The sequence below is a fragment of the Gymnoscopelus braueri genome (assembly GCF_963280865.1).
Source record: "Gymnoscopelus braueri genome assembly, chromosome: 10".
Lineage (NCBI taxonomy): Eukaryota > Metazoa > Chordata > Actinopteri > Myctophiformes > Myctophidae > Gymnoscopelus > Gymnoscopelus braueri.
This window is the reverse complement of record NC_137611.1, coordinates 7,856,067-7,883,772: the sequence shown is the minus strand read 5'-3', so window position 1 is coordinate 7,883,772 and position 27,706 is coordinate 7,856,067. Positions and strand designations below refer to the sequence as shown.

Genomic DNA, 27,706 nt, shown 5'->3' with positions numbered 1-27,706 from the left:
CATGTAGCTAGAGGGAGGGGGTCCGTGCATATAGCTAGAGGGAGGGGGTCCGTGCATGTAGCTAGTAACACACACACACACACACACACACACACACACACACACACACACACACACACACACACACACACACACACACACACACACACACACACACACTAGCAGCCCTGCCTATCACTGTGTCTTACCACAGTCTTATAATTATATATAGTTTAAGGGTGTTAACTTGCTAAAGATGAGAAGTGCACAGAGCCTCTTTGTGACTAATATCAGTAACATGATGGTACTTCCTCTTTCCATCTCCCCTAACACGCTACATTAGAGGCAAATTCACAATTTAACCACTTAATTCCCAGCATCTGTATTAATCTGTGGAAAGCTTTTGCAGATAATAGCAGATCTACAAGCTCACAAGCTTGTAGATTGTCTATGTTGCCCTGAGGGGCTCCACTCAACAATGTATGGGATTTAAGTGGTTAAGTCAAAGTGAACAAAGCACACACATCGACAGTATAAAGTTCCAGGTGCTGGACAGATAGAATACTAGATGAGAACAATAGAACAATCATTTTACCACCAAGACGGTGATAAAATAAGAACACTTGTGAACTTGTGATCAATCAACATATTCTTTCAATCAGCCTTACTATGTGCTATATGCCTGTTTATAGGCTCTCAAAGTGGGGTCCAGGGACTCTCTGGGTTCCTTGAGGGGGTTCCAAATGGACCCTTACAGGTCTGTAACTCAAACTCAGTGTACAAATGGAACCAAATGGTTACGGGTCTATTTGGTTCCATTTGTACACTCTCACAGTTATGGGGGTCCTTGAAATTAAAAAGTTTGAGAACCACTGATCAAGGAATAAATGAAAAATGACATTAATAATTGTTAAAGTGCAGCTAAAAGTTAGTAAGATAAGAATGTAAATATTACAGTAAGAGTACAAAACAGTAGAGCAACATCTGAGCAACAACTGAAAATTTCAAAATACAAAATACTTGATGACTGTAAATGTATCAGAATGGCATAGACTGCATGTCATGGCATACTCGCCGATACCGATACCAGCATGTTAGGCAGTATATCGGCAGCTTTTCTGATACTGGTATTGGTATCAGAACCACTCTAGTCCTAGAACAGTATTACTGAGGGTATTATCTCTGGTACTCATCAAGGCTGCATAAAGCCTCTTGTGATTTTAGGGTTTTTAGCTTGTACTTATTTTATGTGTTCTGTCTAATATATGTACAGGTTAGACCCTAACCCTAACCCGTATGTACTCTATGGACCCCCTGAGTGTCTGGAATAAAGTTTGAATTGAATTGAATAAAAACCAAGTGTGCTCCCTTGGTTGTGCTGCTGAAGGAGAGAGGGATAATAGTGAGGTTGATGGACGAGAGCAGGGTGTGTCGCTGTGTGTGTGTGTGTGTGTGTGTGTGTGTGTGTGTGTGTGTGTGTGTGTGTGTGTGTGTGTGTGTGTGTGTGTGTGTGTGTGTGTGTGTGTGTGTGTGTGTGTGTGTGTGTGTGTGTGTGTGTGTGTGTGTGTGTGTGTGTGTGTGTGTGTTGATGAGAGCATATACTTTCAGAATATCATCAAGAAAACAAACCACTCCCTGATGAATACATAATGAGTAGAGCTGACATGTGACAACTACACAGATATAAGACAGTAAGTGTTGTTCAGTGAAGGTCAGGTTCAGACTACAGACTAATTGCATCATATCAGTGTGTGTGTCCTGACAGCTACAGATATGAAACAGCTAGTCTTGATGTTCCTTCTGCTGTGGAGCTCAGGTACAGTATGACTATATTTTAAAACCACTTTAAACCATCTATTCCTAGAAAAAGGAGCTATAGTTACAATTGTACTCCAAGTACACTTTGTTCACCGTCTACACAAAATTTCGTCACCAAAAATAGACGATCTACAAGCTCACAACGCAACATGTTGTGAGCTTGTAGATCTGCTATTTTGGGCAGATATTCCCCCCAGAATAGGCACTCTGGGGTTCAATTGATTAGTGATATTTGTTGGTTAATTTGAGAAACGTTATGGCACATAGCAAAAAAATCGAAGAAACAAAAAAAAAGTTTAAACACATTTATTGCATGTACGTTCGCTGGATGCTTTTATTGTGTGGCTATTATATTTTAGAGAGGAACAGGAGGGTTATTCAGCAATATAGATGCAGGATTTGATCTCAAAAGCAGTGGCATATTTCTTTTACAGCCTTGTCTAATAATATTTTTGCCTTTAAGGGGGGCATGAACAATATTTTCTCCACACTTTGAGAGGTTGATCTTTTTTTACATTAACATTTGCCTGCAACCATATGCTGGTGTCTTGTTATTTTTTCATTGATTATATGAAAAATGCCTTGCTTTACATCAGAGATGCATAGCCAATAGTGAAATATTGTCAACATCTGGTCCAAAATATAGGGTGAGATTGCCTTTTAGTTGTATTGCTCAGGTTTAACGGTTACCCTCCATCTTATCAACAGGCCCACACCTGGCAGCAGCAGTCTACGTCCATTCTCCAGAAGACGTGGTTGTTGACACTGGTACCACTGACACAGGTGGGTAGAGTAGCCAAAAACTGTTGTCAATTAAAGGCATTGTTTCTTTAATCCATTAAGACCGGGAACGCATCTGTGTCATTTTTCTAGATTTCTTTGGCTATTCAAAAAATAGCAGATATACAAGCTCATAGCGCTATGAGCTTGTAGATCTGCTACTTTTTGAAAAATCGTGAAAATGTGTGCACATCTTTAAATTTTTTAAGCGAACATTTGTAAAATAGTTTCTTCCAGGGACCCCCAGAAGCAAAGATTTGAGTTACAAATGTCCAAAAATGTAGTGAAGACATTTTAAGTTGTATTGCTCCATGTTTTCAACAGGCACAGATCCAGCATCAGTCTACATACATTCCCCTGAAGAAGTGACTGTCCACAATGGAACCACAGGCAGAGGTGGGTAGAGTAACCAATAACTGTAGGCTACTCATGTATTTGATGATGTATAGTACGAGTTGATGATTCATATTATTTATACGATTTATTGTTGTAAATAATTATAACATAATTGAAATGTCAGAACAATTAAAGTATAAATGCTTGCCTAATGGAAAAAACTAAACAAAATATAAAATAGCCACTTGCATTATTGTTTCACTGTCTGCTGACACTGCTGCGTCTTGTGTTCTATAGTGATGTGTCTCTTTTTGTTGTCGTTTATTTTAGTTTCTTACTTTTCTGCGTGCTTTTACCGTTGTTATTCTGTGTTTTAGCTTCTATAGTGTATTTAGCTTTTTTAGATTTTCTGTGCAGCACTCTGGTAACCTTGCGTCGTAAAATGAGCTAAATAAATAAAGTGGATTGAAATGGTTTGGACATTCAAATATGGCCTAAAAACGATATCACCTTAAATAAAACAAAACAGAACTAATTACATCGAATTTCACTTCATGTGACACCGTCACATGACAAAGTATAAAACAGCTCTGTAGTACTAGAATTTGTTTATTAACCCATTTAGACCTGAGGCCGATTCTAAAAAAGGTTTTCTGAAAAACTTCAAATATTTATTATAAAATTACAACAAAAGTATGTTGCTATATACTGTACATAGCAACAACAACCCCAAAAATGGTTCCCGTCCTGAAAGGTATAGTTACAAATAGGGGTTCCCGCCCAAAATGGGTTAAAATATGTGTCGTACTGCAGCATGTTCACCACATACTATATATATATATATATACGTGTGTGTGTGTGTGTGTGTGTGTGTGTGTGTGCGTGTGCGTGTGCGTGTGCGTGTGCGTGTGCGTGTGTGTGTGTGTGTGTGTGTGTGTGTGTGTGTGTGTTATTCAGTCTGTGGTGTTCCTGCCATCAAACCAAAGGTCCCTGCATGTCCCAGTGATGGATTAGGTATCATCAACGGTGAGGAGGCTGTACCTCACTCCTGGCCCTGGCAGGTCTCTATGCAGGTACATTATACAACGTTACAATTTGTTAACATTTACAATATCACTCTCTCTATTATTATCCACACGCTACTGTGTTGCTTTTATTCCTGTCAATAATAGCATGGAAAGTGCATTAGCCTACATATTTTCATGACGATGACATACTGTGTAATGGAAAACTGGAGTGTTTTCTCTGTGTGTGTGCATGCATGCATGTGTGTGCATGTGTGTGCGTGCGTGCGTGTGTTTTGCCATTTCATAGTAGCTGAATTACTGAGACACTCTATAAGTTAGATAAATCCTGCTGTTGCTAATGAAACCTTAATGTGAATTCAGACCAACCAGGGCTTTCATTTCTGTGGTGGATCACTGATCAACAAGGACTGGGTTGTGACTGCTGCCCACTGCGGTATCAGGTACAGTAGTCAATGTCTACCTCAGTCTGAATGCTCTCTGAAGTATTCTATCCACAAACAGTACAGTATAATTTCCAAAACTAAGACCTAAGGGCAAGGTGTGTGTGTGTGTGTGTGTGTGTGTGTGTGTGTGTGTGTGTGTGTGTGTGTGTGTGTGTGTGTGTGTGTGTGTGTGTGTGTGTGTGTGTGTGTGTGTGTGTGTGTGTGTGTGTGTGTGTGTGTGTGTGTGTGTGTGCGCGCGCGTGCGTGTGTGCGTGCGTGTGTGTGTGCTTATATTGTTCTCGGTAGCAGAGACTTACAGAAAAGTATAATCAATAATAATTACATTTGTACAATTTCAACATACTGTACTGAAGCTCATAAAAGTCTTCTCACCATTGTTTCAGTCGATATCGTCACCGTGTAATCCTGGGCCAGCACAACCTCAAGGAAACATACGGCATCCAGAGCATGAGGATTGGACAGGTGGGTGGTCTATTTGACATGATGAATATAATACTATAGAGACACAACCTTATTTTGTTACAGTTGTAATAAGGGTCCTCTCAATTACCTGCTCATAATTTGACAATATTACATTTTGGGGCATTTTTTATGCACCTGGCTCCAGATTGGAACACTTGATTGAAGCCAAGGCATTCAATCAACAAGCAACAAACTAAACAAACATCTCTCCAAACCAAAGCCCAGTCCACGGCAATGATTTGCGATGCAACGAGTTGCAATTTTAAAACACTTGCAACCACTTACAACCACCCGCAACCGGTCAATTCAGGCGGCTGCGACTTATTTTCACTGCAACGTTATGCAACGGTTTTGTTACATTGCCGATCATTGGTGTGGACTGGGCTTTACATGTCTGCGTGGTTTTCCGGATAGGTCTTCCGTCACCCCGACTACAATGAAAGAAATCACTGGGACTATGACATCACACTGATCAAGCTGCAAAGCCCTGCCCAGATGAACAAGCATGTGTCCCCCGTGTGTGTGGTTGAAACTGGTGACCACATCCTTGCCGGCACCAAATGTGTGGTCACTGGCTGGGGTTCGACCCGCTCCAATCGTGAGTGAACGACACCAAACACACTTTTTGCATCCACCAGCCACAGGACTTTTCTTTTCAGTTCAATGATTTAGAACAGGGGTTCAACAATTAGATTAGAAGAATAGGATCAATCAAATAACATACATGCTCTGAACATTACTTCAGTTTGAAACTTCTTATTCAGAATATAACTGTAAAAACTACAAAGCTGCAATGTGTCATTCTCAGTGGAATATTCTGTCTATAGCTCAAAGCTAAAACCTTATGTATTCTACCAGCTGTCCACAGTCCTGCCAAGCTCCAGCAGGCCTGTCTGCCCATAATCAGCCACAGACAGTGCAAGAGTTACTGGTACAGGGGAGTCATCACCTATCAGATGTTCTGTGCTGGAGCCGCTGGAACTAGCACCTGCCAGGTGAGTGAGTGACACTGACTTCAATGAAAAACAGAGGAAAACAAGATATTTAGAAATAAAACACAAAAGGAATACCTCATCCCCAACGTTGGATTCTTCTGTGAAGGAATGAAACGCAAACATACTCAATGAATTGAACAAAATAGACACACACGACGAACCTCACTGTGTTGACACATTTGTCTTTCTTTCATGAGACTGTTTATCCCGGATGAGTTTTAAATACAAGTACAATGTACAAGTTAACAAGCTTGGGCTTGTAGATCTGCTCTTTTCAAAGTAATTTAGTAAATCGGTTGTGATTAAGTGATTAGAAACACACCTCCTTGTTGTTTCAGGGTGACTCTGGTGGTCCCCTGGTGTGTAAGAAGAATGGAGCCTGGACCCTGTATGGTTTGACCTCCTGGGGTCGGACAGGCTGCCCTACCAACAGGCCTGGTGTGTACGCAGCCGTCACCAACCTGTGCGCCTGGATGGACCGGACCATGGCTAACAACTAAACTGTAAACAGCTGTTACTATGATTGGCATCTACACAATCAATAACATAATCAACAATGATTGTTGTATTTGTCCTTGCTGTGCACATTGTCTGCAGTGATGAATAGGCCTGTCGCGATTATGAAGTTTTACTTGACGATTAATTGTAATACAAATAATTAATTTAATAATTAACAATTTAATTGTGTGGCTTTCAGGCCTTGTAAACAAAAGTTGTTCCCGGGCAGATATGACAAACAAAACTTAAATACACAAATAAATGAATACTAATAATCAAAAGAAATTATGGACAAAATACGGCATAATAATATTTTGTACGATTTGTAACGATCTACAAGCTCTCAACGCGTCGCATCACGGCGCGTTATGAGCTTATAGATCGTCTATTTCCACCATTTCTGAAGATGTTTCAAAATGTATGAACCTTTCTCAACATGGAAACGATTATGATGATTATGTGAAAATAATTGCGATCAGACGATGATGTAATAATTGTGACAGGCCTAGTTATGAATGCTTATTACTTATTGCTTATTGCTTGAATTAATAAATCTTGGAATTCCAGTTTTGGTTCCCAATATTTTTTCCTGGTGCTTCTTCTTCTTACAGAGTAGGCTACACGTGAGTTTATTTGCTGTAAATATGTGTTCATAGACAGGATTAGCCTCATCTGTGACCTTCCCCTTCATTGTTGCTCCGGAACTCACACAGCATTGTGATCCAGAATTGGGGTTCCGGCCGAAACAGTGCATTTAAAAAAAACTTATTTCTCTACATTTGTGTAAAAAAACTTTAAAGACTGTCCAAAGTTATATTATCATATATCATAGCACTTGATTCTAGCAGCCCGAGCCCCGCGGGGATCTGCTTTACTCACACCCACAGACAAAATGGTAACAATGGTTTATTCTATGTTTTCTCTCAGCTCTGTTGTATTTGAGGAAATATTAAAGACAGCAGTACAGTAGATGTAAAAGGGGGCATGCCCATATATGGGCATTTTACTGATGACATCAGCGATCTCTATATATGGGAATAAAAGGGCTAAGGACAGATACAGAGATCCGGTTGTCTATAAACACAGATCCGACCTCTATGCCCTATACTGTATATGGTTATAAAAGGGACAATGACATATAAGGCATTCCAATAAATGGGCATATATACTGATGTGATCAGTATATGCATAATTAATTAATTAGTTAATTCAAGGTTTTATCTTGGTCTTAAGCCATGTACAGCGCAAGTCACTACATGGAACAAAACAAACAGCACAAAACAACGGCGACACAGTAAAGGTGTAGGCTGAAGCTGTAGCTTATAATGTCTACCCTTCTTAATTTAAAGTATACATAAAACAGAAACAACAGCAATTATCCGTGTGATAGTATGTACATATTCAAACCTTGACTTAGGTGACAGTCAGTCATGTGTTGGATGGAAGTGGGCATCATTACAGTTAAACGATATAGAATTAGATCAGAGAAGAAAGGAGAGGAGGAGACACATAAAGTGCATACAATATAACTGATTTGCATGATAAATTAAGAGAATGTATCCTGTGTAACTAATATGAATAATACATTTAGAGTCATGAATGTATAAAACAAGAGTCCATTCAAAACACAGTTCAGTCCAGTCTGTGCAGTGGTCACAGGCTTATAGCTCTTATTCAGCAGTCTGTTTTCTGCAAGATAACAGCTTTTCAGGAGTCTGCTCTTTGCTCCTGATGCTCCTGTAGGATTTGCCTGGTTGTGGATGCAACACTGGAACCAACAACGTTATGATGATCCATCTGCTTGTCCTGCACTCCTGGCTCCCTCTGGTGGCCTGCTGGGGAAACACAGCAGCACCCAACAGTAACTTACTGCACTGATTCTCAACCTTGTTTTAATTTCAAGGACCCCCAGTTTGATAGGCATGGACCCCCATGATACCCAATCTACATTGTAGATCCTTAGTGCCCTATTTAACCGAGAGCGTTTGTACAGTCTCCATTTGTACAATCTCAGAGTTGCAGACCCTTACAATTTTCAATTTTGGCGTTAAAGATGCAGTGCACTGACATATTCGGTCATTATATTTTGAAGATTCAGTCTGAAACGTCTTCTCAACCTGGTCTCAACCAATCAGAAGGTCCCATCCATTCAGGCTATGGGAGTTGGAATCTCAATCACTTCAGGTGTGCAACAGGACTAGTGTTTGTTTTACAAGTGAGAGAGAGATGGCCAGTTAAGCACGTTTGCTACTACGTGGCTTATTTCTAACCTATAATGTTTTCAGATACATATTTTAGTGTGCAGATTAAGTTTAAAATGAGTAAAACACCATTTGGATGTCATCTTGAATGAGATTCAAAACGGAGTAGCTCTGTAATTAAAATCAGCTGTGTTTGAAGAACGCAGCTATGGGAATCAAACAGGTGCATGTAATCAAGATTCATTTATATTCATAAAAGTTGTGTTATGTCATCACGCAGGACGTTTTCGTTTACAGGAAGTAATTAAGATTGGCTTTTTAGGGACTTATGATATAAAAAAAACACAAAAATGATTCCCCCCCAATTATTTTGGCATCTATTGTTAGGAATGCCCATATGATGACCACGGATATGCTCTAAAAGTGTGAAAAACATATTTTTCATTTAACTACACCTTTAAGCAAGGTAAACACACATAGAATGCAGAGAGACAGTGTAGAGCCTCAGTAAACCAATAACCTATAGCATCAGTCTTAACGGTATACTATCAAAAAATAATAATCAGTACATTGAAACTATAGTATAGCAGGTAAACAATGAACATAGCATCTGTGGTCAAGAAAAAAAACAAGCCTAAGTAACAAAAACATGAGAACAAAATGACCAATGTCAGTCTGCACGGTCGTCATATCTAAGTCAAGTACTAAGGGCTTTAAGGTGGAGTCTGAAGAGGTGAGTTTTCAGATTAGTGCGGAAAGAAATTGGGAGCGAATTGCTCTAAATGAACCCTTCATTTGGACCCCTGGTGGTCCCCGGACCTGCCGTTGAGAAACAGTGACTGACTGGATCAGATCTTTGCATTGCAGTGTTTTTTGATTGATTGATTGAATATTTTATTAGGCAAAAAATGTAAAACAGCACAGTTACATTTAAAATACTTTGTCTAACAGGTCCGTTCATAAAAGTCCTTGCGGACTTGTTTCCAATGAGGGCCTTGGTATTTAATTCATAGGCATATATAGTGGTAGCCCCTTTCGGGACCCTGTTTACCTTTTTTGTATTTGGGAAGGCGGTATCCAGGGTCCCTTGTTGGTTAGAACACGCTCTCTCGTACCGGCGGCTACCACTGTCTGGTCTCGGGCTTACAGCTCGTCGCTTAGAAGTTGCAGAGATTTCTCAAAGGTACCAAAATTAGCAATACTAACACGCGAACAAGCGGCATCAAAAAGCGGGGATCGGCGATGCCGTTTAACATTTTTAATAATTTAGTAAACCTTAAGCTCCTTTCTCACACTCTGCTCCACTTCCCATGTCCCGCCTCCCCGCGTTGTGATTGTCATGCAAGCATGTAGGAGCTCGCCAATCAGAGGCAGTAACGTAGGACCATAGAGTTATGGTAGGACGCGCAGCTTGTCAGTCACCGCGGGGAGGCGGGACATGGGCAGTGGAGCAGAGTGTGAGAAAGGAGCTTAAGGTTTACTAAATTATTAAAAATGTTAAACGGCATCGCCGATCCCCGCTTTTTGATGCCGCTTGTTCGCGTGTTAGTATTGCTAATTTTGGTACCTTTGAGAAATCTCTGCAACTTCTAAGCGACGAGCTGTAAGCCCGAGACCAGACAGTGGTAGCCGCCGGTACGAGAGAGCGTGTTCTAACCAACAAGGGACCCTGGATACCGCCTTCCCAAATACAAAAAAGGTAAACAGGGTCCCGAAAGGGGCTAATATAGTGGCACCACAGTTCAAATATCATTACAAAATAAACAGCCAAAAAATATATATAACACTATGTACAACAACAAAAAATAAAAAACAAAAGTGTTGCGTTGAATAAAGTTGTATACTGAACGTTACCTTGCAGAGATGGCAGTGGACTGTGATGAGCAGTAAGCAGAGCAACAGCACTGTGACTGCAACCCTGAGAGCTGTCTGATGAGAGGCTGTGAGAGAACCAAACCAAACATCATGTAAGGAACAGCTCTCCATGAGGAAAAGGATCATACTTTATGGTAAGGGGAAAGGGTACATGGGAATAGCATGAATTCATGCATGCAAATGCATTACTTCAGGCATTAATATCTCCTGAAGGATTCAAATGAGTTCATGGTGCCTCATTCATGACCTCATTCTTAAAGGGATAGTTCACCCAAAACATTACTTATTTTCTATCGTTTACTCACCCCATGGAGACTTTTTGTTTTTTTTGTCGTATTCCTAAGCCAATAATTTGATGACGAGCAGGGGTTCCGACACAAAGAGTCTCCTTTGTGTCTCCTACCGGAACCCGTGCTCGTCATCAAATTATTGGCCCAGGAATGCGACAAAAACAAAAATAAATCCATGAATTCAAGTCTCCATGGGGTGAGTAATCGATAGAAAATATGTAATGTTTTGGGTGAACTATCCCTTTAAACACATTCATTTAAATGTTTACATTATTTACTATACAAACATTTTGTTTTAATTAGATGGATGTAAAATAATGAACTGAAAATTGACCAGGTCGTACATACACTTACTTCATGATGCACTTTCATAGTTTTCATAACCATTAGTCGATTAGTGCAACACAAACAATGTTAAAGGAAATGTTTTAACGACAGGGCTTTCAGAGTGAGTCAAAGTGAATTTAACAAGCTTCAATATTGCAGATTGTTCTAATGCGCATTCAAAGGAGGACTTCACCCAACCTTAGTTGCATATAATTGGACCTCACAATATGCTCATTATGAGATGGTGTGACGGGAAACCGTTACTATAGTCCATATTCACACGGCGGCCATTTTGGAATTTAACATTGCGTTGCTGTGGCAACTGGGGTAGCAACTGGGGTGGCATTTCATTGACTTAATGGCAATATGGCCGCCGAGTGAATATGGTCTATGGTACCATTTCATACTCGCTCTGCATGATGTTTTTCACAACACCCTCACCCACTATACTGCGGGCCTACCCTCGCAACAACCAGTGACCCCGAGTCATGGTGGAAAGAAACCACAGACTTGCTGCCGATGTCACCCATGCCACAACTCATGCCAAGAGAGAGCCCTGGTGCCCTGGGTCCAGCTCTCAGTGAGGAGCGAGGTGGAAGGCCTGCTCCTTGAGGGCCTGCTCCAGGGAGTCTTGGGGTTGAGCTGCCCTGCACCAGTAGCCACATCAGCTGACCTGGACGGGGTGATTCACACCACTGCAAATGTTCTCTGCAATGCTCTAAAACCGTTCCATCGTGCCACAAATCTTTGGTCTGAACTAGGCTTTACAGGACAATAGCAGTGTTCCTGCTGCAACCGGGGCCGTGACAACCACCAGGGGGTGCCAGCAGGGGTGGGGAATTATTGTCCCTTTCGGCCTGGCGAGAGAGTATGTCCGTCCGTCCGTGTGTCATTCTGTAATATGTCTGTGTAATCTCCGGCACAGTTGGCTTGCTCGCAGCGAAACTGTGCACACACACTCCGTGGGTGCCAGAGCAGAACCTCTTCCCCGCATTTTTCACATGGGCCTGTTATAGCTCCACCAGGAGGCCGATTTGTGCAAAACACATTTCTTGACAGTACTCCAACAGATTTTGTCCAAACATCACACAAATCGGTACACAGTATCTCTATAGTCATAAAACTAAATGGGTTTTTCATATTCCATCCTTATTGGCAAAAATTGCCTTCCAAAGTTAGTACTCCGTTTTGAACAAAATGCCTCAATTCATGAACACAGGGTGCAATTTCCGGGAAATTGTGCACGCACATTCCCACTAGGCCGAGGAAGAGATGCCACTTAAATTTTTTCAAATCAGCCTCATGGTGGCGCTATAACATGCCAATTCGTGTTTTTACCTACTACTGCACTGATCTGTGTAAAACTTTGTATGCAAACTCTCTAGAGGCCAAGGAAAAACCTTTGCCCTGCATTTTTCACATTTGCCTTTATAGCGCCACCAGGAGGCCGACTTATGTAAAACACATTTTTTGATATTAAGCCTTCAGATTTTATCCAAATTTCACACAAATCGGTACACATGATCTCTATAGTCATGTGATCAAGACAGATCTGTTTGATTTTTCATATTCCATCCTGATTGGCTGAAATTGACATCTAATGTTTGCAGGAGTGGCCCGTTTTGAACAAAATGCCGCAAATCACGAAGCAGCGTCCGATTGCGGTGACACTTTACACGCACATTCGCACTACGTTGAGGAACAAATACCACGCTTTTAAAATTGCCCAATTATAGCGCCACCAGGAGCCCGATTTTTGCGTTTCCAGTACTTTTACTTCTACTCCACTACATCTCAGAGGCAAATATTGTACTTTTACTCCACTACGATTATTTGAAAACATTCGTTAGTAGTTACTTTTCAGATATAAATGATTATATTATAAAACATACATTAACCACTTTAACCCTATTTTATACATACAGTAGGCTATTTGAAAATAGCCGATCTACAAGCTCACAACGCATCGCGATGCGACGAGTTGTGAGCTCGTAGATCTGCTATTTTCAAACATTTTGGTACTTTTACTTTTGGTACTTTAAGTACATTTTCATGCCAATACATTTGTATTTTTACTATAGTACATTTTAAACACCAGACTTTTACTTACTTCTACATTGCAGTATTGATACTTTTACTTAAGTAAAACATTTGAGTACTTTTTCCACCACTGATCATCACAGACACACAACTGTAAATTTAGTAGTCCAGTCGGAGTCGGTAGATATTCCCACAGACCCCTGGCCATCCGGCCCTCGAAGGTGGCGCCCCACTCTGTGAGGCTGGCATCGGTGGTGATCATCTTTCTAGAGAAGATCCTCCCTACCGGGACGCCCTACGACAGGAAAAAAGCTACTTTCCATTGTTGGAGGGACTGCATGCATGCCGCGGACACTGTCACACGGCGAAAAAACCCTGAGTGATCCTGAGGGAGCCCATCCATCTCTGAAAAGGTCTCACGTGTAGCATGGAAAGGGAAATGGCCGAAGCCCGGAGCCTCGGCCATTTCCTCATGCAGACCCTTGTACTGGACCTTGCGTCCCTGTCGAGACATGGCCAGACATTTCGGGGAGGAATCTATCCTCCTCTGAGACAAACGAGCGCTGAGAGAGACCGCGTCCAGCGCGATAACTATAAGTAGCGTGATGGGACGGGGTGAGCACGCACTTCATGCACTTCTCGAAGTGTAGCGTGAATCCCAGGGAGGTCAGGTGCGACACCACCAGTCTGGGGTGATGACATGCCTCCTAACGTGAGTCCGCGCTCAGCAACCAATTGTTCTATGTAGGTCGTGATGCGGACTCCCCTCTGTCTCAGAGGAGCTATCGCTTGAGTGCATTTCAATGAACATCCTGGGACTCAAGACATTTCGAACAAGAAGACCAGGTACCCGTACACCCGACCCTCGAACTCGAAGCGCAGGAATTTCTTGTGCGGCGGGTAGATAGTGATGTGGAGAAGGGCGTCCTTGAGATCTAGTGAGCTCCACCAGTCGCCCTGACGGACCGAGCGCAGTAACGCCGTCGCCGTCAACATTCGACGAACTGGAAGGTTTTCAGATACCTGTTGAGCGCCCTTAGATCCATGATAGGACGTAGCCCCCCCCCTTTCTTCTTGACCAGGAAGTGTCTCGAGTAGAAAACGAGCCGGCTTTCTCCCGGTGACACTTCCCTTACGGCGTTCTTGCGTAATAGGGAGGCAGCCTCCTCTCGCAATGTCACCGCCGCTTGACCACTCGCGTGTAACAACAGTGCTCTGTTGGACATGGGTGGTCTGTATGTACCGCCACCTGACTAGTGGTGGGAAAAACAGTTCATTTCAGTGAACGAACGATTTTGTTTATGGCAATGATTCGTTCAAAGATCTGTTCAAAAGATTCGTTCAAAAGATTCGTTCAGACGATTCGTTCAAACGATTCGTTCATGTTCAGTAGCGCTTCCGGTCCCGGTGGGGCTAAGGGGCTACTATGTGCATGCAACTGTGTGCATCTGATCCCACTGACATGACTGCACAGTGCACAGTCGCAGGAGGAGTAAACAGTCCGCCTGTCGTGTGTGCGGTGTGCGGGGGGGGGGGCTGGTACTCCAGCTTACCCTAGCCATTTTGGTCGCCTCCGCCGACAATACAACATTTGGGCCTAAATTCGGGCCTAAATCTTACCTTAAGGCACTGTTTGGTGGACCAAATTCGACGTGACCCATGTAGCATGTGACCGTTTAGGCCCGTCACTATGCCTACATTCCGTCCAAGGACCACCAACCGTTGGCTGATGATCGTTGGCTCATTTTCATTTTGGCTGTAAATTTGTTGCAATTTTTGTTTCTTAAAACACAAGCATTTGTCAAGGAAAAAACATTCTGAGCAGCAACAACAGCGGACACAGAGACATGCACGTTCAAGTAAACTTGTACTCTGGAAGTGTGTGTGTGTGTATCTCCCAGGGGCTAGGGGAGCGATCCTTCGCCGTCTCCGCTGTCTCCATTGAAGATTTTGCTGTAATTCGTTGTGAATCTTTGTTTTCAATACACAAAATAGTTGTCATGAAAAAACAAGTTGAGCAATAACAGCGGGGCCACAGAAGTATACACTTTCATGTAAACTTGTACCCAGACATGTGTGTGCGTGTGGCGGAACATCTTCCAGGGCTCGGGAGCGGTCCTTTGCTGCGTCCTACTGGCTCCAGTAAATATCTCCTCCTCTTCCTCTGCGTCCTGGACTCGGGCCAGTGGCCACATTGTCCAGGCGCAAATCCCCCGTCTGGGGGAAGAGGGAATCGAGGGAGACCTCGTCTCTTCCTCAGCGTCCTGGGACTGAGGCTCGTGGCTCTAGTAAATATCTCCTCCTCTTCCTCTGCGTCCTGGACTCGGGCCAGTGGCCACACTATCCAGGTGCAAATCCCCCGTCTGAGGGGAGAGGGACCCAGGGGAGACCCCTGTTGGGGCCTCTCTGGTGGGGTTTGGAGGGTGGGGGGGGGGGGGGGTGGTCGCTGTCCCTCCGGGAGGAAGACTGGGAAAAACAAGCTGGACCTACCTGTGGAGTACAGCTAGCGCTGGTGTAGCGGCCTCTCCGGTCTCGAGTTGTTGTTTTAATATACTAACACTTTTGTCATGGAAAAAACATGTCGAGCCACAATAACCAAGGGAACAACGAGGCATGCACATTCAGGTAGAACTGTACACTGATATGTGTGTGTGTGTGTCGCGGCTTCTTCCAGGGCTGGGGAACCCAAGGGGAAGGTGGCGAGGGCTGAGGGTGGTGGTCCGCGATGGCGCGTGCGTCATGGCGGACTGTGTGTCCCACTCATCCAGGCGGGGGGGGGAATCCACGCTGGCTCCCCGGTTGCGGCGATCGTCAGTAGTGGAGATCTCAAGTCGAGACATCGTGTCGACAGGAGGGGGCTAAAGCTAGGCTAGGCTAGGCCAGGCTAGGCTAGGCTAAGATCGTCGAATTCCCGCAGAAGCTCGAACTTGTAGAATTTAGATTTTGTGTAGCTCTGTGTTCATCGAGGCAAAAGAAGCGAAAGAGAACGACATCCGCTTTCCGGGTCCTATTATACCCTCGGGGGTAGGGACTTCCGGGAAACAATAGACGGCCCACCGGACCAATAGGAGTGAATGTAAAGCTTCTGTATCATCGCCAGAGGGCGCTGATTGCCATATGTGAACGTCGTCTTGCAAACACATTAATAACATTGTATTTTATATTGTGATGTCACATACTATTGATGTATTCATCTGTCACGCTCCGCCCCTCAGCCGTTGGACCTTGAATGCCCTTTTAAGGTCTTGAGGCAGGCCTGATTGGTCAACCCCATCGGATTGGTCAAGCTTCTTATGACATCACAATATATGTGACATCACAATATACGAATATGATAAGGTGTAGTGCGCCAAATAAGACCCAGTTATTCAAACTGGTCTGGTCGCAGGCATACAAGGAGAGCATGTCTTGCACAGTATTTTCCACATAGTTTTCGGTCGGCAAAGAATCCAGGAAGACTCAAGGAATTACATTTTGATCCAAGGTGGTGCTACATTGTGAGGATGTTGCACTGGGTGAAGTGTTTTAAAGGCGCTCCGAGGAGACCCAAGCATACAGCCGTGGCGGTGGAGGACAAGGTGTTCTTATTCGGAGGATGTCTGAAAGAGGGTCTGATGGATGTGCACGTCTTCGACACGCTGTCTTTGAGCTGGGATTTAACCCAAGTGCTGAATCACAACGCTCCCTCCATGCGCAAATATCACACAGCTGTGCTTATAGACAAAAAAGTGTACATCTGGGGAGGGTATACAAACAAACGGAACCACTCCAACGAACTTTACGAATTTGATGTTGATCAACTCGCATGGTCCAAGTGTGAGGGTTCTGGTGATACTCCGGGAGAGATGGAGGGCCATTCAGCTTGTGTCTTGGAGAAGGTCATGTATATCTATGGAATGGAAATCACATTTGTAGGTGGTATTTTAGGCAATTTAGCTTCTAAAATCTACATGTTGGACACCACCAAAATGGACTGGGCTGTAATTAAACTCCAAAGTGGACAAATGCCACCTCTTTCTCTATATCACTCTGCCACCATCATTGGGACAAAGATGTTTGTATTTGGGGGACGACCGTGCGAGGATATCAGAATGGACTCTGATAAAGATAACCCTATGCCCAGACACGTCGGCTGTTACCCCAGCGCTGACGTCTACATTTACAATGATATCAGAGTGTTTGACACAGTGACCAACGTCTGGCTGTACCAGGCCTCTGCAGAACTTCTTCCGAAAGGACGCCAACATCATGCAGCCTTTGCCTACAATGGAGAACTATACATTTTTGGTGGCCGAGGCTCTTTGGAGCATGAGGTCTTCAATGATTTGTGGAAGTTCGATCCAGAGACCTTACTGGAAGAAGCTTGAGCCCAAGGGGGAACGCCCGTCTACGAGATATGGGATGGGCTGTTGCATGATCAGCCATCATCTTATCATCCTCTGTGGAGGAGTGGAAGTTACACGGAGAGGTACAGATACGTTTTTGACGGACAGTGTACTAGATGAGCTGCACATTTTAGCACCTAAACAGCATGGTCGAACTGCTCTGAAGATACTATGTAAGCTAGCACTTACACAGTATGGTCTAACTGTTCGTAATTTAGTTTGACAAAAATGTCTCCCACGTTGTACTGTCTCCTGAGATCCATGACATCCCAGTACAGACGTCATAGCCTGGCCCTGGTTCGGAGGGCACAACTAGTGTGGAGACAGACAGCTCACTCTGGTAGGAGGTGTGCTGCTTTAATACTGATACCAATCAGCCCACTCAGTGGGAGGAGGATGGGCCATGGGTAGCGTGGGAACCAACCGTAGAGTTAATGGGAGCGGACGACAGGAAGCTTTTTTTGACATGGATCCACATCCGGCCTATCCTTCTTAGAGACTCTTTGGATGATCCCAAAGTTTCGTTAGAGCGCCCCACGTGGAAAAAAAATATGAAAACCAAAAATTGGCTCTTAACGCATATTTTTTTCCAAAACAGTCCGGACTGTTTTTGGCACACAATGTGTTAATTCATTCACTGCCACTGACGTAAAAAAACGTAATTTTTTCCAATTACCAAATCCGCCACTGACGTAAAAAACGTAATTTTGCAAAAAACGTTGATTTTAAAAGATCTCACCGTCCTTCATCTCTCGAAGTGACACATTTCATTGTAGCACACCCGGATACGAGGACCATGACTAATTGCTCAAAGCATTTCATGACTATCGGGGTGAGAGCCACTGGACGAAAGTCATTCATGCTTTTTTCTTGAAAGATATGCTGGCACTAGATGTACCCTGTTTTAATAAATCTAAAACCGTTCCATCTTGTCACAAATCTTTGGTCTGAACTGAACTAGGCTTTACAGGACAATAGCAGTGCTCCTACTGCAGCCGGGACCGTGACAACCACAGGGGTGTTTCTATGCATAGGCAACATAGGCAGTTGCCATGGGGAATTATTGTGGGATCGCTTTAGCGATCACACTAATGTTATCTTCACTAGTTATTGTGGGATCGCTTTGCTTTAGCGATCACACTAATGTTATCTTCACTAGGTATTGTGGGATCGCTTTAGCGATCATTGTGGGATCGCTTTAGCGATCACACTAATGTTATCTTCACTAGTTATTGTGGGATCGCTTTAGCGATCATTGTGGGATCGCTTTAGCGATCACACTAATGTTATCTTCACTAGGTATTGTGGGATCGCTTTAGCGATCATTGTGGGATCGCTTTAGCGATCACACTAATGTTATCTTCACTAGTTATTGTGGGATCGCTTTAGCGATCATTGTGGGATCGCTTTAGCGATCACACTAATGTTATCTTCACTAGTTATTGTGGGATCGCTTTAGCGATCATTGTGGGATCGCTTTAGCGATCACACTAATGTTATCTTCATTAGTTATTATTATTCCGCTTTTCCGTTTTTGGATTGGTAAAGCTTCATGTGACATCACAATATGTAATATAAATAGGTAAGACAGAATTAATCAGGAACAGTACTTTCTAGTGTGATACTATCAACATTCATCCTTAGCGATCCCACACTGTTTCTTCAGGAACAGTACTTTCTAGTTATTATTGTTGCCAGACCCAAGGGGTCGGGCTTACATGAGGCTTTGTATCTGTTTCGTCCATACATGGGCAGGGGTCATTTGTCCTCCGGCCCCAGCCAAAAGAAAGTTTGTGACGTCCCCTTTCGTCACGAACTATTCATGACATCATGAACTTCAGTTATAAAGTGGTTTGTAGCTGTGTTACATACTAGGACTTCATTTTGGGTCTGGCAGAACCAGGTCTCCTGGTCTTGTTATTATTGACTTAGGCGCTCGGGGTTGCCGGTTGGTGATCTTGCCAAGGGTGCCTGTGTGAAGCATGCCGTATAAGCCCAAAAGTCCCTGGACATGATAGCGACTGCTCCCAATAGATCCTGTCAAGCACCGTACCAGATGGACTGTGCCTGGGAGTATTTAGTTGAGGGTGGTTGGGTGCTGGGGACGGGTGTGTGTGATGACATTCAGTACTGTGCGGCTTTTCCAGCAACAAGTAGCCGGCACGACCGGCACTCACCGGGTGCACCCTGAGTCAGGGTGAGAGACGGCCTGCATAGGGGTGTCCTCTGATGGCACAGCGGCGCATGGGTGCCCCTTGGTCAGCGGTGCTTTGCTGATGCGAATGTAATCCTTCCCTTCCTGAGGAAAAAAACAAAAAACAACAACATCTTAAACTTAATACACGCTGTTATTTTATGTTGATGTGATGTCACACATCATCTTTATCTCTTATTACCTTGCAGACGCTGTTCTTCTTTCTTGTCTAATGTATCTGCTCTGTTTACCTGTCTGACTGTCTCTGAACTAATGCACTACCTGGACTAGAAGCTTCTTATGGGGTCAGAAATGGGAGCATGGCTATACAGTATAACGCTATTTGACAGTACCTCTAGTGTTCAACATTTTATAAGTGAATGGGACTTTCCCTGCTATTGTTGTTGGGGATATGGAGATGAGGAGTTTATTTCTGCTGAATAAATGCAACTGTAACCACCATAAATGGTCCTCAATCCCTTGATTTAATTATTTATTGATTTAAATGTATTTGATTTGAACAGTTTATATATGCATATGAATGATATGTTAGTTCTTTCCATGGGAAAGTTGACAATTAGTTTTTGTGCCGGTAAGGTAAGAAACCCTAAGGGGTCTTATGCGAGTACCTCACCACTTTACATTACGTACAAATTAATTATTTAAAGGTAGGGTAAGTGACATTTTTGGGTATTTTTTTGTTTTGTGTTAAAAAGGTTAAAGTACTAGTATATTCTGATAGTAATCATTGCTACAGAGTGTTTGTTCGGTCACAGGGGTCTCTCCAGCTCTTTAGTAAACAGAATATAGTACATTTTCAGGTAGGTGAGAACATTTAAGCCAATCAGGAGAGAGTACTGAAAATGCATTTTCTGTTTAATGAAGAGCTGGAGAGACATGGGAGACTCCTTTCACTGAACAAACACTCTATAGCGATGAGTACTATCAGAATATAGAGCTATTTAACAGTTATTTTAACCAAAGTAAATCACTTACCCTACCTAATATTAAAAACAAAAGAAAACAACTTAAAACTAAAACTAAAAATATAAAAAAACATATAAATAAAATAGGACAAACAATACATATAAAGTACATACTGAACAGAAAAGACAAAACAAAACAAAACAAAAGAAAATGTTTTGGACAAAGCAAAGACATGATGCTACAATATAGTCATGTGAAGAAAAAAAAAAGTAGAGATCACTAGCTACTAGATGGAAATGTGCATTCCATAGTGAAACACCTTTATATTTTATGGCAAACTGCCCCCTGGTGGTGGTACATAGTGGGGACATGTAATTGATTTTCTTGCCTGGTTGGGTAGGAATGAAAGCTGGAATATGGCTGGAAATACTGTTTGAAATGATCTGGGAGATGGATACAGTGGTATTTTGTCTTGTAGGTGAATATACATGTTTGGAGGATATTTATATTAAACATAGTTAGTATATTGAGTGTTGAAAATAGAGGTGAGGACGGATCCCATGGACTAGAATTTGTAGCAATTCTGAAAAAAAAAAATTTGTAGTATATATAATTTATGGAGGTAAGAAGAATAGGTACTAGCCCACACAATATTACAGTAGGTGAGGTAAGGATATAGGCTGTAGTATAAGGTTATTAAACAGGCTCTATTTAGAAATTGGCTGATTTTTCTCATAATCCCCACAGATTTTGTTACCTGGTTGATGTGTTCTTATCAGTAGTTTTTCTCATCAACCATTATTCCCAAAAATGGGGTGGAGGCTACTCTACTTATCTCTGACCGAAACATTGCGTCATAATACTATAATGTCATAATACTATAATGTCATAATACTCCACCTGCTGCACATGGAGCTGAAGCAGGGCTCCCAGCCTCTCCACCAGCTCTGTGAAGGTGGGTCTCTCCAGTGGCTCTGCCTGCCAGCAGTCCAGCATGGTCTCATATCTGAAGAGAAGAGCATACTGTACAACACTGGACTCACTTTACTCCATAGAGACACACCAAACATCCAATATATAACTGCAGGGTCAAGCTAAATCTCCCTCATTTAGCCACCAGTCTCTTTTAAAGGGATAGTTCACACAAAAAAATACTTTTTTTCAATCGATTATTCACCCCATGGAGACTTGAATTCATGGATATTTCGCATTCCTAAGCCAATAATTTGATGACCAGCCGTTCCGGTAGGAGACACAAAGGAGATTATTTGTGTCTCCTACCGGAACCGCTGCCGGTCATCAAATTATTGGCTTAGGAATGCGACAAAAACAAAAAAGATATCCTTGAATTCAAGTCTCCAAGGGGTGACTAATCGATAGAAAAAAGGTCATTTTGGAACATGTGATGGTAGTCTACATTATACAGCCTTAATCGTCTCAAACATGTAAGACATTTGGAGCTTAAAAACAACATTGTCCACTTCAAATAAAGACCAAACTGCATACAAGTCATAGGTCTCAATATAACATATTAGAGAGAGATGGTAGATTACAGTATGTAATCATGAGGTATGAATTGGGTTAAGACAGGTGTGTTGAAAAAGTTTGAGAAAATCAGGAACAGAATTGGGTCATCGGGAACAGAAAAAGAATTGCAGGAAGGTTATGACCACTATGGTGTAATTAGTGTAGGGTCCTTACATTTCAGAGGAAGAGTATGCCGGAGCCTTCATCCTGTCCCCCCTTTTCTGACTACAGAAAAAATCTTCATCAATTTGGAGGCCCGGGTATGGAGAGGCACCTGGGAGAGGAAAGAGATGAAGAGGACTCAGTCATGCTAGAAAGCACTACAGTATGTACAGTACATATTATACCTTTTCATAGTCTTTGGCACGACTGGGCCGAGGATTGAACCACAACCTTCCAATGTCAGGTGGAGACTCTAACCACAAGGCCAATGAGCTGGTATTTTACAGCTAAACAGCCAAACTAAAGAATGTTTTTACTAATCACCAGAAGTCTTAAGTGCATTCTCTTCTCAAACAAGCAACGAAGAGCATACCTAACGCTAAGGTAAAAATGCAATATATCAGCTTCCTACTTTATTAAACAGATGAGACAAATAGGAAAATCTAATTAGCAAGAGCTAAAACAAATAATAACTAATCGAATAAACAAGATTCAATAAAACAAGAGCTCATACAAATAATTGAAAACAATTAGGCAAGAGGAAAGGTCAGGGTGGTGTTTCCTGAAGAGGTGGGTTTTCAGCCTGCGGCGAAAGATGGGCAGTGACTCTGCTGTCCTGACATCAGTGGGGAGTTCATTCCACCACTGTGGGGCCAGAACAGAGAAAAGCCGTGGCCGTGTAGATCGGTCAGAAGGACCTCTGTGAGACGGGGCAACCAGTCGCCTCGAGGCGGCAGACCGAAGCCGTCGGGCAGGGGTGTAAGGCTTGACCATAGCCTGGAGGTAGGAAAGAGCTGTTCCTTTCACTGCCCTATAGACCATATTCACACGGCGGCCATAATGCCATTAAGTCAATGAAATGCCACCCCAGTTGCCACCCCAGTTGCCACAGCAACGCAATGTTAAATTCCAAAATGGCCGCCGTGTGAATATGGACTATAGGCTAGCACCAGGGTCTAAAACTGGATGTGAGCCGCTACTGGGAGCCAGTGTAGAGAACGGAGAAGGGTAGTTGTGTGGGAGAATTTGGGGCGGTTGTTAATCATTTTGTCAATTAAACCATAGAAAGTATTTTGCTCCTCCACATACTTTGTCAATTATGCCAATTCATCTGACTTAAAGCCTCACTTTGTAACATTATTTTTAATTAATTTTGTCCAATCTGTATGTATGTGAGTATTTTAATACGATATAATACAATTGCGGTGGTTGTATTTTGTCTCGCTGCTCTTCTATTGAGACATTTAGATCGTGTCAAAGGTCATGTCTCACCTAGACACAGGATCTCACATGAATTTTGACCTGATGGTCAAGATAAAATGTATCCCCTGAGCAAGCAGGCAGGCTCTATTAGCTCAATGGTAAAAAAGAAAGAAAGACGTCAGCACTCGTGCAGGAAACCGGGTTCAAATCTTCCTCTTCAAAATAGAAGAGGAAGGTTACATAGTGCTGCCTTAAGTTCAGGCTATGTGAGGTTCTATAAAATCAACTCCAATAGAATCAATAGAGTCCAAAGTCTGTGGTCAGTGTCCTTTACCCAGGGAGAATGTCTCCCACATGAGAACTCCAAACGACCACACGTCACTCTGGCTTGTGTAGATCTGGTCGAAAATAGCCTCGGGAGCCATCCATTTGAGGGGAAGTCTAGCCTGTGTGCAGATATGGCATTGGGGTAAGAAATCATTTATTATCTGTGTAGCTCATCTTATACTTATCAATACCATTAGTCACTGTCACATCTGTGTAGACTTTGAGTTGTGTGAGAAGCTACTACTTCTGAACTTTAAGACAAACGTCTAACTAAAGTTTTCAAATGATTGTAGTGGAGTAAAAGTACAATATTTGCCTCTGAGATGTAGCGGAGTAGAAGTAAAGGTATAGACAATTGGAAATACTCCGGTAATGTAAAAGTTCCACAAAAGTGTACTTAACTCATTGAGTGCCATTAACGTGTTTCACGTGTTTTACCGCTATGGTGCAACGTGCCATTAACGTGTTTCACTTGTTTTTGAAAAAAAAAGAAAAAAAAAGATATCATTATCTGAAGATTTGCAGCTCCATCCACTCCTTGTTTAACTTATAACTGAAAAAGGCTGTATCTCGCTTCCTAAGCACTTTTTTTTTACTTTGAAAAAATAAAAAAATAAAAATCGTAATGGCCAGAAATAGATAATAATAATTTGGGCACTCAATGAGTTAAGTACAGTAGCCTACTTGAGTAAATGTACTTAGTTACTTTACACCACTGTCGTTTTGTTGCTTATTTCCAAGAATGCATTTATTCATTCTGCCAAGTCAAGCCTATCGTGCATATTGCCATGCACTGCTCCCTCAGTGTTCTCAAGTTTTCAAGCTCTCTTGGGTGACTATAACGGGAGTTACAGTTACTGTAAACATGTGCAAGACAGTAAATTACAATCACCAGGAGGCTTACCACATGGAAAACATTTCAACAGCTTGCTTAATAAGTGTACAGTACTTACGTCTCCTTTGCGCACATAGTCTGGGTGTTTGTAGATGTTTCTGGCAAGTCCAAAGTCACATATCTTCACAACATTGTTTTCAGAAAGCAGGATGTTCCTCGCAGCCAAATCACGGTGGATGCACTAATGAGGGAAAGGGGAAGGAAAAGACAACACAGTAATTGTCATTAGATTCTGGCGACATTTTCTTGACGCTTTTAAAATTAGACTAAAAAACTACTTTTTACCCCAAGTGCATTTGAATTTAATAAGTTCATAATTGTGATAAAATAAAACACAATACAATTGTGTTTTATTGTGTCTTAAAGCGTTGGCTAGCCTAAAGCGTTGCAGGAGGCTGGCTGTTACGTATTCCGGGTCCAGAGCGTTAGTGAGTTCTCTCTAACGCTCTGCCAGGCGCTGGGCTCTGCGCTTGTACAAGGAATTCCACTGCCCTGCGAGGGCTCCAACAGTAGTGAAAATAAACAAAACCATTTCGCTACACACCTAAACAAAGGCTGTTTTGTGTTGTTGAAAGTCTGTTCTCGGAGGTGGGAAGCCTCTAAGCACCCCACCTTCTCTGTAAAATACACTTTTTGGCCAGAAGAGAAAATATTTCACCGGAAGGAAAAAAAAATGTTGGTTGCTCCAATGGTCAATGGAATTTTTCTATTGACCAGATTTTTCCTGCCGATGAAATATTTTCTTTTCTGGACAAAAAGTGTATTATACAGAGAAGGTGGGGTGCTGTGTAGGTGTGTAGCAAAATGGTTTTGTTTATTTTCACTACTGTTGGAGCCCTCGCAGGGCAGTGGAATTCCTTGAATTCCTAGGAATTCAAGGAAGCCAAAGGAACGCTGCCAAAGGAATTCCTAGGGCGTTAGAGAGAACTCACTAACGCTCTGGACCAGGGCTAGCTGTTACGGCCCTATAAGGCCATAGTGGGTGTGTGTTTAACCCTCTGTCAGTGGTTTCAGTGCTGCATGGTGAATGAAGGTGGGAGTGGCAGTGGAGATTGGGGACACACCTGGACCTCATTCCTGATCCTAAATCCTCAAGTCTCCTTTCTTTTACTATTACAACACCAATTCCTGAGGCCCTTTTCCCAACTGTCTTATAGAGTCATTCTAAGCCATTCTTAGATAGGCCTTTACTTAACTATATTCAGACTAAGTCAGATTAATCTAAGACATTCTTAGATAGGAGACTTTACTTAATTATATCCCAAACCTCTTCCTGAGTGCATTCGAACAGGGAAGCTTGTAGGGGTGTGCCGCCATTTATTTTGCTCCCCTTTTTGAACCCTGTTTTGCTTAGTTAGGGAGTTTAGATTGTACCTTTTTGTTTCTACTGTATGTAGATTAGGTTGCTTTCTTTTCAGGTAGGGTTGTTCTGGCTATGGCCACCCTAAAGGTTGTGCTTTCCATGTTTGTTCATCCCTGTACATTTAAGTACACTTAAATTGTACACTTTTTTTTTTTTAACCCTGGTTTGTTTTGAAATGTTACTCCTTTATAGCCTCTAGACCTTATAAGGTCGTAACACTGGCCATCTATGAAAGGGTGACTATTGATTGTGGGCGTGCTTGCGTATAGACGACTGACGTCATAGATGACTGTAATTCCACATTTGCTGAAGTTTGCTTAAGGAAGTGATTACCTTGCGTGAAGCCAAGAACTCCATGCCTTTTGCAACCTGAAAACTGTAGCAGATCAAATCCTTCATTGTCAGCACCCTCTTGTACGGGTCCTCCTCGGGCTCTGGAGGTAGGCCTACAGCAGGACAAAAAACAACGGAAAAATAATATAGAAAAAGGTTTTTTTTTCGATATAGAAGGATTTTTCATACATGTCATAAATATGCTTTTAAAGTTCCTCTTCTAAACTGGATTTGAACCTGGTTTCCTGCGCAAGTGCTGACATTTGTACCATTGAGCTAATAGAGCTTTCCTGCTTGCTCAGGACATAAATCAAATTTCAAGGTCAAAATTCATGATTCAAAAGTTACATAGTGCTGTTTTTGTACTTTTACTGTAATAATATTTTATGCCATTTTGTACTTTGAACACAAAACATTTTTAATACAGGCCTTTTCCTTCTAACAGAGTATTTTTTTTGCTACTTTCACTTAAGTAAAGAATCTGCGTGTATATCTTCCACCACTGGTGGAGGTGGGGAGACGGGGGATGTGGTGGAGGGAAGGAAGTCTTGCTTGGGCCTCACCTTCCTCGTCTTTCTCAGAGTCACAAAAGCTGGTAACTTCCATGAAGGAGGATCTGTCAGAGCTAGTGCTGGCCACGCTCTCCAGGTTGTGCTACACACACACACACACACACACACACACACACACACACACACACACACACACACACACACACACACACACACACACACACACACACACACACACACACACACACACACACACACACACACACACACAATATATATCACGTTCAGTGAGAGCCAGTAGCCTCAGGAGATCCACACAGGAAAGAGAACTCATACAGGATACACAAGTGGAATTGGAAGTGATAACACTTTTTTTCTTTTTAAATAAGCAGACACATTTGAAACTGGAACACTACAAAATTGAAGCTGATAAATGGGTACTCTGTTCTGATTGGATGAAATTTGCAACCCATGTTTATTAAAGCTGGAGAGACAGGGAGGCCCCTGTTACTGAACAAACACCCTATAGCATGGGTCTCCAACAGGTTGTCCGGGACCCCTAGGGGGTCCTCAGAGTTACTATAGAGGGGACACCAAATGTTTGTGTGATGGGGGGAAAAAAGAAAGAAAGAACACTTTAACCACTTGAGCCCTATAGCATCCCTATTCTGGGGGGAATTAACATTGGCTGAATACAGCCAAATCTCTTTGCCAAAAAATAGTACATCTATAAGCTTAAGTCGCGAGGTGAGCTTGTAAGTCTTCTATATTTGGCAACTTGACTTTCAGTCCGCTATACAGTCTTC

General features: G+C 42.5%; 2 protein-coding genes across 2 annotated transcripts in view; one reads left to right on the top strand and one right to left on the bottom strand.

Annotated features, from left to right (window-relative positions):
• Nucleotides 1-1,679: 1,679 nt before the first annotated feature.
• LOC308092939 (chymotrypsin B-like) lies at nt 1,680-6,998 on the top strand. Its single transcript, XM_080439100.1, has 9 exons — nt 1,680-1,795; nt 2,506-2,580; nt 2,902-2,973; nt 3,871-3,986; nt 4,302-4,381; nt 4,768-4,846; nt 5,261-5,444; nt 5,705-5,841; nt 6,180-6,998. Exons 1-9 carry the CDS (start codon nt 1,753-1,755, stop codon nt 6,339-6,341), a joined length of 948 nt encoding a protein of 315 aa, XP_080295226.1. The 5' UTR covers nt 1,680-1,752; the 3' UTR covers nt 6,342-6,998.
• A 1,003-nt stretch (nt 6,999-8,001) lies between these two features.
• LOC308092752 (vascular endothelial growth factor receptor kdr-like) overlaps nt 8,002-27,706 on the bottom strand; it is a gene marked incomplete at its 5' end in the record, with an annotated part of 21,989 nt that continues 2,284 nt past the window's right edge. The window contains 8 exons of the mRNA XM_080438852.1: nt 8,002-8,174; nt 19,635-19,756; nt 21,479-21,584; nt 22,280-22,379; nt 23,805-23,916; nt 24,751-24,873; nt 26,389-26,489; nt 26,952-27,042. Of these exons, the coding sequence (XP_080294978.1) occupies nt 8,123-8,174; nt 19,635-19,756; nt 21,479-21,584; nt 22,280-22,379; nt 23,805-23,916; nt 24,751-24,873; nt 26,389-26,489; nt 26,952-27,042 (807 nt within the window). The 3' untranslated portion in view covers nt 8,002-8,122. The remainder of the gene's footprint in view (nt 8,175-19,634; nt 19,757-21,478; nt 21,585-22,279; nt 22,380-23,804; nt 23,917-24,750; nt 24,874-26,388; nt 26,490-26,951; nt 27,043-27,706) is intronic.